The sequence below is a fragment of the Ananas comosus genome, linkage group 7 (genome assembly GCF_001540865.1).
Source record: "Ananas comosus cultivar F153 linkage group 7, ASM154086v1, whole genome shotgun sequence".
NCBI lineage: Eukaryota > Viridiplantae > Streptophyta > Magnoliopsida > Poales > Bromeliaceae > Ananas > Ananas comosus.
Window position 1 is genome coordinate 12,136,927 of NC_033627.1, and position 10,704 is coordinate 12,147,630.

General features: G+C 35.7%; 2 protein-coding genes across 3 annotated transcripts in view; both read right to left on the minus strand.

Moving 5' to 3' along the window:
- The window catches only part of LOC109713009, a 46,663-nt gene extending 45,417 nt beyond the window's left edge, over nucleotides 1-1,246 (minus strand). Inside the window, exons 1-2 of one of the 2 annotated variants that reach the window (XM_020236916.1) lie at nucleotides 980-1,246; nucleotides 304-402 (exon numbers count right to left, since the gene is read on the minus strand). The gene's annotated coding sequence lies outside the window, so the exon portion shown is untranslated. The remainder of the gene's footprint in view (nucleotides 1-303; nucleotides 403-979) is intronic. The other variant, XM_020236914.1, reaches the window with a different exon arrangement.
- LOC109713262 (UPF0481 protein At3g47200-like) lies at nucleotides 8,996-10,319 on the minus strand. Its single transcript, XM_020237264.1, has 2 exons — nucleotides 10,206-10,319; nucleotides 8,996-10,075 (listed from the first exon to the last, which is right to left on the minus strand). The coding sequence occupies exons 1-2, from the start codon at nucleotides 10,317-10,319 to the stop codon at nucleotides 8,996-8,998; spliced, it is 1,194 nt and encodes a 397-aa protein (XP_020092853.1).

The window sequence follows — 10,704 nt, forward strand, 5'->3', positions numbered from 1 at the left end:
AATAAAAGTGACAAATATATCACTGAGCCAATCTTCTATAAATTTATTATTTGTGAACCCACATTGCTTTTCTAAAACTGTAGCAGGTAGGACAAAATATCAATAAATAGGAAATGTATGTAGGCTAATTAGTTAGTTAGCATGATTTTTAAATGCATTACAGTGGACTTACTAAAATGTTGGTTCTAACATTTATCTTTTAATATAATCTCTTCTTTATTGTTTTTAGGGTTCTTTTGATCTTTTCTGATGAGGGTGATACCACCTAAAATTGTTATGATAGATGGATCTGATCTAAAGTACCTTCCAATGCCTTTCTCTCGAAAAAAAATTATCGATTTTTAGAAATTGGTGGTTGAGACTCCTCCATTCCCCATATTTCCATCTTTTAGCACCAAAATCCTGCAATTGTGGCAAAAAAAAAGAGAGTAAAAATACACACAAAAAAGCAAATTTAGAAAATAACACAAAATACTCCACATTGGTTTTCTATAGTTCCAAAAACGCTAAAAAATTGTTGAAAAAAAAAAAAAAAACAAAAACAAAACTCTCTAGTCTAAAATTCCATGGCTTAAATTCCTAGAACATTAAAAAAAAAATTTGTGAAGGAAAAGGCCTCCATTTTCTCCATAATTAGAAGATTCAACCAAATAATTAGAAAAAAAAATTGCAAATCCAAGGATAAAAATAGAGAAAGAAATAAATGCCAAATGCTAGACGAAATGCCTAGTAAAAAAAAAAAACTCCACATAAATCAGACCTTTCATATTAATAAAATTTAAATAAATAACGGCGACCTCACAAACACCCAATCCTACTCATTCCACTTCAAATCCTACTATATAAAAAAAAAAAACAAAAAAAAGAAAAAAATTAAGAAAAAAGAAAAGCAGAATCCAATGCGGGAAAGAAGCGAAACAGAATCATACACTAGCGAAGAGAATATAATCGGAGAGAGAGGGAGAGAGTAATTTCTTACTGATTACTTCGATTTTGGTTCTATTTGTAGGGTTTTTTTTTTTTTTGTTCTTTTTTGCCCTATTTTCTGAAACCCTGGTTTTTCGATCGTACCGATGCTTCGTCCGCTTCGGAGCCGCTGTTTTTTTTATAGCAATATAGAGAGAGAGAGTAGAGAGAGAAAAATGAGAGCGGAGAGTAGAGAGAGAAAGAGGAGTTTCCCGGGCTGTGGCGGTTGTTGTGGTGGCTTCAGACTCGGACCGAGAGGTCACTGTGAATCAATTTTTTGGGTTAATTACAAATGGCTTAATTGCACACACATAGCTTCCCCTGAATACATCGAATAACTGATATATTCTTATATAAAGTTTAACTTTTTACTTTTGTTCCTATAAAAATTTTAATATTTTTAAATATATTTTTACTGTTAAGATTCTTTAGAAAAATATAATTAACCTGATTAGTAAATAAGTTAAATTAACCTTTTTACCCCTTCTATTATTATTCGGTAAAATACCTTTTTGATAGAATATTTTTTACATAATTATAACAGTTAGAGCTTTTGAAGGGATATATTTATAAGGATAAAAATATCATTTTACTTGTCTGCTGTTAAAAAATAATAGTACACTAGCGATAACAAATCAGAGGGGGAAATATGAATATCACTGAACTTTTACATAAATAAAAAACAAAAGTTGAACTTTTTAGAAATATATTTAATATTCGATATGTTTATATGAAACTGTATACAATTAACCCATTACAAATTTATCCTTACAAGATAATAAAATTACATAGTCCTAGGCCAAGCTTTTTATTGGATCGTTGGCGTTCACTATTAATCCCAAAAATTCACGTTTTAAAAATATACAATTAATTTATTTAAAATGTATTGATACAGAACCTATGGGTCACATTTGTGACTTAGCCCAACAAGATTCTTGCCACTTCGAACATGACTTGGTCCAATCCGATTTTCTGCCATTTCGAACGTTACTCGGACTAACTCGACCTCCAGCCACAAGGCAAGATATTAATCCCTTTAAACAGACAGGTTTAAAAGCAATGAACATCGGAAAATAAAAAAAAATTCAGAATGGTTTACTATTCCAAAATAGTAAAAAATAAAACTAAATTATTTTTTATTTACAATATTGTTATTTCTGGAAAGAACTATTTTTGTATTTGGTTAATCTTATATAATAATAGACAATGGTAAAAAAAAATAATAATAGCTGAATTTGATATAAGATTTGATTAATATTTTGTNTAAAAAAAAATAATAATAGCTGAATTTGATATAAGATTTGATTAATATTTTGTAATAAAATAGATATAAAATTATATTATATAGAAAAATATTTGAAATATAATGCTATTTTTCAAATTTCACTTAAACTTAAATTTAATAAAAATTTATTATACTAATTGAGTTTAATTTATTACAATATGTAATATATTTTGTCCATATAATTACCTTAATTTAATTTATAATCTTAACAAAGCTTAAAATTAAATCTTAAAACCTTAATTTAATTTATAATCTTAACAAAGCTTAAAATTAAATCTTAAAATAACATTATTCCATCAAAAGAGTGGAATAGTTGATCTGGAGCTATCTCAAGTCAGAACAACCGAAAATAGCAATATTTGACTGGAATATTTTATTCCGACTAAAAAATACTTTATTTGACGGATAGCGAGGATAACGTGCTGATTTATTTCTGAACCAAATGGGGCTTAGCAATTAAAAATATTCAGCTCACGTTGTATAATTTGTAAAATACATTTGTCTCATTTACTAACAGGTTAAAAATTGACTATCTTTCTACATAATATTTATTCTACTGTGGTCCTCAAACTATAGGGAATGTGACACTTTCATCCTTTAGCTTTAATTTGCTATAAATTTTAGTTTGAACTTCATGAATCGTTCAAATTAAGTTTTGTAAAATAATTAGTTGACTTAATGGTAACGTATTACTAATATAAAATAATGTGTCAACTATAAAAATGACATGGGATTGACACATCAGTGGCATACGGACAATCAATTAATTAAATTTGTCCATTCTGAAATAATTTCCTTGGTTTTTTTTTTTGCCATTGATCAAATTAATATTATTCCCTTCTTTCTTTCCTTTCTCTCTCTCCTTAGTTTTTCTCCTCGCTCTTCATCTTCCTCCTCCATAGCCGTCCTCATGTCGACACCGCTCTCTTCTCTCCTACCTTGCGCATACGGCTGACATCCATGTCGGTGATGGTGGCTTGGATATGGCATAGATCGCGAAGGTGAGGTTACAGCGGAGAGCATGATTACAGATAGCGACGAGTGTGCTACGAAAATTGAGAATGATGAAGAGGGAAAACACATTGGGACGGGGACGGTGACTGCAGCAAAGGACGAGGGAAAAAGAGCGAAAAAGGATGCAGAAACGGTTGGTAAGAACAGATGTAAATCAGTAGGCAAATTCTACAGAGGTGGATTTGGTTTGATTGTTTCCTTCTTTGCTTTTGATTTGTTTTGGATTTTTCTGTCTCTTCCGGAAAGCTACTGAACCTGTGGGGAAACACGAGGAAGAGGATCAAAGTTCACGGGTTTACAATCAAGTTCAATAATTGGCCTCACTTTTAGCTAGACCGGTATACTATCTATAGCACGGAGCCCTTCGTACTATCAAGTTGTTTTTAATGATGCGGCTTCCAAATCGACTATTGACTCCGTTACTCTTGATTTACAGCATTAAAAGTATTTGAAAACTAAATTTTATAATTTTTCGTTATTATTTGGCTAATAATCAAAAAGTTTCAAAATTGATAATTTTAATGGTAGATGTGATACTTTTGTGAATTTAACGATGTAAAAAAATTCAAATCTGATGAAATTTATATATAAATTTTTTTTCACTATTTAAAGTAAGATCAGTACCTCTGATCTTAAATTCAAGTCTTTTATCATCATTTTTTATGAACTTTTTATTTTCATCCGTTCATTTTTAGATTATTCGTTTGATAAGTAAATGATGCTAAACAATTATGAAATTTAGTTTTTAAATACTTTCAATAGTGTAGATCAAGTTTAACGAAGGCGATCGTCGATTTCGAAACCGCATCATTGAGAACAATTTGATAGTACGGAGGCCTCCGTACTACCGATAGTATACCAACCTAGCTCTCTCTCTCTCTCTCTCTCTCTCTATATATATATATATATATTTTTTCAACTCTTTGACACCAAATTTAAATAAAATTGAATAGAATTTAAATAAAAAAAAATTCAGTTCGGTTTGTTCTACCAAAAGTTTTCAATCTTTTCTCCAAGTTTTGAAACCTTTCATAAGATTATAATATTTTATTTATTTTACTTAGCATTTTAAATATCCAACTCGTTATATTCAGCTCCTTGCAAGAATATCTTATTACCGAAGTACAGGAGGTATTTGGTTGCCCGAAAAATATCAAGAAAATAGTTTTTTTAAGTTGAAAAAATGTTTTTCGTTTGTTTAGTTTTTTGAAAAAGTAATTTTTCTATTAAAAGATTTTTTCTGATTTTATAAAACAGTGGCATTTGATTCCTTAAAAATAAATAAATAAATAAATAAATAAATAAATAGAAAGCTATTTTCTGAAAAAAAATCATGAAAAATATATGAGATATTTTTTAAAAAACCCAGCCACCCCCGACGGCTTAATGTGTTATACTCTTTATTACTCTATCTGATTACTGCAGTCAAAATTACAACCACTTTACACATAGTGACAACTCTTGCTGTTGAATTTTCTTGTATAGTTTCAATTATAGTAATTAAATTCAAATACATCAAATCAAACACCATATCAACATTGTATTTAGTTACAATAACAGTGCAATTACAATTAATAGTGTAGAGACCCGCGCGATGCAGCGGGTAGAAAATAGAAATAAATTTTTAATATTTTAATAAAATTTATATTTACAGCTTATTGGAAGCTATACCATATTTAAGCACAGTCAATTTGCATGACTAAATTCAGTTGTTAAAAAAATAAAATAATAGTTAGAAGCATATGAAATACATAAATAATAACTTAACGTATCTGGCTTAAGAAAATTTTGGTTGACGTCTCAGGCTCCAAATCTCCGCATCATACTTTTTAATCTACGAAAGAAATTTTGCCCACAACAGTGTCTACTCAAAAAAATGATCATAATATAAAAATAAAACAAAAAACACCAATCTTAAAAAAACTAATATTTTTTTGGAGCACTTCTCTTACTCATCCAAATCTCATATATCTTCTTAATCTTCAACTGGTAGTTGCTCCCTGCGCCGAGTCATTTCTGGATTTCCATTGTAACCTATGAACAAATACCTCATCTGCATCACTAAACTGCGATATCTAAACCGACACAGTCTTGCCATCACATCAACCATAGAAACCCTAATTCTTAAACAATTTGATTTATCAAAAAGTTCCTGCAATTCTTGAGAAGCAAACTCCCGCACAACGTCCCCGCGAAGAGGAGGCTAGGACGGCGCTCCCCTCGGCCTAGTTGCCGGCACGCGGGAGCCGTGCGAGAAGGCAGCCGAGGCGGCGGCGGTTCACGGCGAGCGACGGCTCCAGTGCAGACTGGCCCAGCGAGCACTTATATGGGGCGCGGCTGGACTTTACAGGACGATATTTTTTGAAGGAGACAACGTTCTTCGCATGCTCTTCTTCTTCATCATCCTCATAATCTTTGTTAACACAATGAGATAGAGAGAATGAGATAAGTGTGGGGTGAGAGATTAGATGATAATGTTTCTTTTTGCATGAAAAATAACATGTCATGCAAGAAAGAGGGGGTGAGGGGATTAATGGTGGAGGGGAGTGGATTGGAGTTATAAAGCTCACTAATTGGTGAAATATAATGCATGTAATTAAATGTGGACAGGTGAAAGTTTGAGCATTTAGAAGTGGAGATTAATAGTGGAGGGGAGTGGATTGGAGTTATAAAGCTTACTAATTGATAGAATATGATGCATATAATTAAATGTGGAGAGGTGAAGGGTTTAGCATAGCATTTAGAAGTGATGATTAATGGTGAAGAGGAGTGGATTGGAGTTACAAAGCTCACTACTTGGTGGAATATAATGCATGTAATTAAATATAGAGAGGTAAACGGTTAAGCATTTAAAAGTGGAGAAGAAACGTAAATTTTATATTGGGGATTCATATAAGAGATGGATATTATCTATTAATCTAAGAATGAAGGGTTTCTTGCCACGTGGCAAGAAATTTTATGGATTTATTATGTTTAATAGATATGCAACCAAACAGTCTTTACATCAAGCCGTAAAAAACCTATTTACTCGGCCCAAGATGAACATCAGAATAGGCCCAGACTCCAAATGGGCCAAAGCCTAAAACACGGAGAAGAGAATGGGCCAAAAGTCCGATAAAAAATGAAACCGAAAGGTTAGAGGCCTTTGAGAGGATGTTGATACGCTTATTCATCTGATACTTTATAAAGAACTCGGTAGCAAAGCCCCCACAAAAGCCGACTTCGATTATTACTCTGCAAAATGAATTCGGCGGGCGACGGAGCCCCTAAACTGCCCGATTTCTATTGTAGTCGGCAACGAGGAGCCTCCGCACGCCGACTACAAGAGATCGATTTGTGTAAATGCGAAAAAAAAAAAAAAAAAAAGGGAGTGAGAATATCAGTTCTCGGTCAAACGGTCAGCATTTTGGCGCCTCCTTTCGGAAAGCGCTCGCTCGCTGCCACGTCATAGGGGCGGTGCAAAAAGCCAAAACCAACCGCCAAGGCTTACGTACATCTCACACTAGACCCGGTCTATACACCCAACCACTCTCTATTAACCTCCATTGTCCGAGACATGTTTTTTTCGGAATAATTACGTACACATCTCTCAAAATTTCTGAAATATTTTTATAATTTTTTATTTTTTTATTTAAAATATACATCTTATATATTTTTTTGTTATTAAAAAATAACTCCGCTATTAGTATTTGTTAAATCATCTTGGATTAAATCTGGATTAAATTTTTACCGGAGTTAAAAAAATGTCAAATTTCCCTTTTGTCCGTAACTTAATGATAAATAAGAAAAGTTAGTAACAACAGAAGAATATATTTGAAAGGGCGAAAAGACAAGCTGTTTTTTTTTGCCCCTAACTTAAGGGTAATAAAAAAAAGTTAGTAACAATAAAAGAGATATATTTAAAAGGACAAAATAGTAATTTTATAAAAATAATGTTTATTTCTGACATTCACTAATAAAATTTTACTCTATAGAGATATATTTGAAAAAACTTAGATTTTTAGGAGAATATTTTTTAATTATATTAGCCTTCTAAGCGAGAGAAATAAAAATGTCTGAAATTTTTTAGGAGTATATAAGTGATTATTTTTTTTTAGCCCTTGTGTATTTCAAATTGCATTAGATAATTTAAATATAATTTTATTTGATTAATTTTATCTTACACCATGTGAGATAAATATCAAGATTTTTTTATATAGCATAGATTCTTTTTTCTATCTTATACCTTCCTTTCTATTATAATATTTTATATATTTTCACATAATAGAGATGACAATTTTAATTTTTACTAAAATTATATTAATAATATTATTATAAATTTTTTTAATTCGTTGAAGTATCAAAAAAAGTAAAATTTAGCATAAACTAGGAAAAGAATATAGTGTTCTAAGGATAGTGATGAATTTGTCATGAGCGTGATTTGTCTATGATGACGTGGCACACCCGGTTCATGAGAATAGTTATTGCAGCAAAAGGCGAAATTATAGACCGAAAGAAACCACGCTTTTTTATTCAATTCCTTCGATCTCCTCCTCGCTCTTCTTCTTCTCCTTCTTCCTCTTCCCTTTCCTTTTCTCCCTCTTCGCCTCATCTCTCTCGATTCAACCCTATCAATGGCGAACGACGCCATCCCCTCCTCGTCCTCGTCGTCGGAGGCCGCGGCGGAAGAGGAGGAGAAGAAGAAGAAGAGGCGTAGTGGCCGCGGAGGCGGCGGCGGAGGAGTGGTGTCGCGCGTGTGGAAGGGGATCTTCGGAGCGGGACATGACTTGGAGAAGGAGCTTCGGCGCCTCTCCGTGGCGGAGGCCTCCGCCCACGCGCGGATCAAGCGAAGGGCCCAAGCCACGCGCGCGATGAGGACGAACCTCGTCGTCGTATCGATCGCTCTTGAGGTTTTGCGATTTGATTTGATTTTAGCCGAATTAGTTTTAATTAGGTCGCTGGAATTTATCAAGTTGATTTCGAATTTAGGGTTTGATGAGGTAGCAAGGTTGCCACTATGTATTGAAATGAGCTTAATAGTTGGTAGTTGTTTGATATTCTCAAATCATATTAGGTTTGATTGCAATAATTCAGGTAGTTTGAATCACAAACTTCAATAATTCTAGTTTTGATGATCAAATATCAGCAACCTTGTAGTTCGAGAACGATTCGTCAAATTTGGCCTATGATTTATGTGTGCAAATGGAGCAATATTGCTCGTTTAGTTTTATTTTTTATTTGTAGAGACATGATTTTTGATGTTTATAATGGTTGCACAGAATTGCGCCAAGTGATTGAAAAAATCTGATATGAAGCTGTTTGTCCAATTTAGACTATGATTTATATGAGCAAATGGAGCAATCTTGCTTGTTTTAATTTAATATTAGTTTGTAGAAACATGATTTTTAATGTTTATAGTGGTTTCACGGCATTGCGCCTAGTGATTGAAAAATCAGATATGATGATGTGCTTAAACATAATATATATTAGATTTAGTATACGTCACAAATATATCTTTCACCGGTTGTGTACTTCTATATCTTCTATAAAGGTTCCTTGTGGTTCTGCAAGTGTTCGTTGCTTGATTATTGCTAAACCTTCCAAAAAAATGATTTAGTGTTCTTGGTCATTTTCTACTAGATCATTTTTCTTGGTAGCATGGTATCAGAGCTAACCCAAATCCCCCTCCATTCCAAGAGGTCCTGAGTTTGATTCTTTTATCCGCCACTTTATGGCATATATTTCCGTCCTTTATTCCATTGTATTTTCCATTATCTCAGACCTTTTGGCATGGTTCATTTGATACTCACCGTGCACGCGAGTGAGGAGTGTTAAGACAAATCCTAGGCCGTTTCCTAGTCGATCAATTTTTTTGTTAACACCTATCAGATATGTCTGCAGCACCTGCATGAAGCTTGTGCCCTTCCCCAGGTGTGGGTTGAGGGACTTCAAGAAGGCCAGAGCCTGCCCGTCGCTCACGTCGCTAAATATCTTCTTCAATCTCAGCTCCTTCACGTCCTCCTCGCTGCTCAAGAGGAGGGCGAGCAGAGAGAGGTAAGAGCCGACCCCGTAGTCGGTCACACCGACGGCGCAAGTCTCGAACGCCACCATGTTCGATATTACGGTCTGGGTCGCATCATCGATTTGGATCGGCGGAAGGGACAGCCACCCGAAGAGCAAGCCGCTGCGGAAGGTAATGTCCCGGAACCGGGACATATCACTGGCGCGGAACCGAACCCCGATCTCTGTGAGCTCCATGGCAGAGCTGAAGAGCGAGAAACGAGTTAACCCACTGGGTTTTGACTCAATGCTGGGGCCTAGGTAACTCTCGCGCACGAGGTCTAGTAGGTGGCAGGGCTTATAACCGCTGACGGCGCCCTCGTCGAACTGGGGAGGCGACTCCATCTCCAAGGAAGAGACAATTGCTCGGGCAAACCAGTGGATCCACACACGTCGCAAACTCATGAGGGCCTCCAGCACCACCCACGGAATCTGGTTCTCGAGCAACAAGATGTCCTTCCTGATCTGTGAGCCGCGGAAGGTGCTGAAGCTCATGAAGATGGACGAAGAAGGCATGCAATTGCCAGTCATAAGCGCTACGAACTCCAACAGGTAGCAGCCATCGAAGAACACAATGTCGGCGAATTCCTTTTCGCTCATGTACTCAAATAGGTCCGCATAGCCACTCCGAGCCTCCCCAGCGACTGCACGGACCTTTCTGTAGAAATCTTCGACGGAGTGTCTTGGGACCTTTCTGTAGAAATCTTCGACGGAGTGTCTTGTGCTGTTGCAAAAGTCATGAGCGGCCGCTTTCTTGACCACTTCCATCGACTGCAGTTGCAGGTCATGTCAGTGGTAAGGACTGCAGTTGCGGGTCGTGTCGGTGGTAAGGACCGATGGCCACTATCTCGGGGTTGAAGTACCGGGCGCCATTCTCGATACTTCAAAGAGGTTCGGGGACCTTCTGTGTGAGGGGCTTGCCCAATTGAGCCTCTGCTCGTACCTTCTCATTGCTCGCCTTCATGATGGCAGCAAGCTCTCTGCACTCGGCCGTGGTTTGGTCGGCGGATGCCATGGCCGAGTTCCTCCCTTGCCCTTGCACAGATGAATCTTAACAATCGTTTCTTGTCTGAACTTCTTAAAATGAGCTTCTAGGAGTGAGAATGAAACGGGCGATACGAAACAAAGAAAAGGAAAGAAGAGTGTGAAGCAACCGTTATTTTTGTATCAGCCGTGGCTTGGTTGACGAATGCCATGGCCAAGTTCCTCTCGGCAGCACGCCCCTCGGCAGCACGCTTGAATCGCAGTAATCGTTTCTTGTCTGAACTGCTTAAAATAAACTTCTGGAGCAAAAGCTTCAATGTGACGGACGATGGGAAACAAAGAAAAAGGAAGCAAAGTGTGAAGCAACCATTACTTTATTATTCTTACAAAGAGAGAGAATGAAAAGTGGGAAGCTA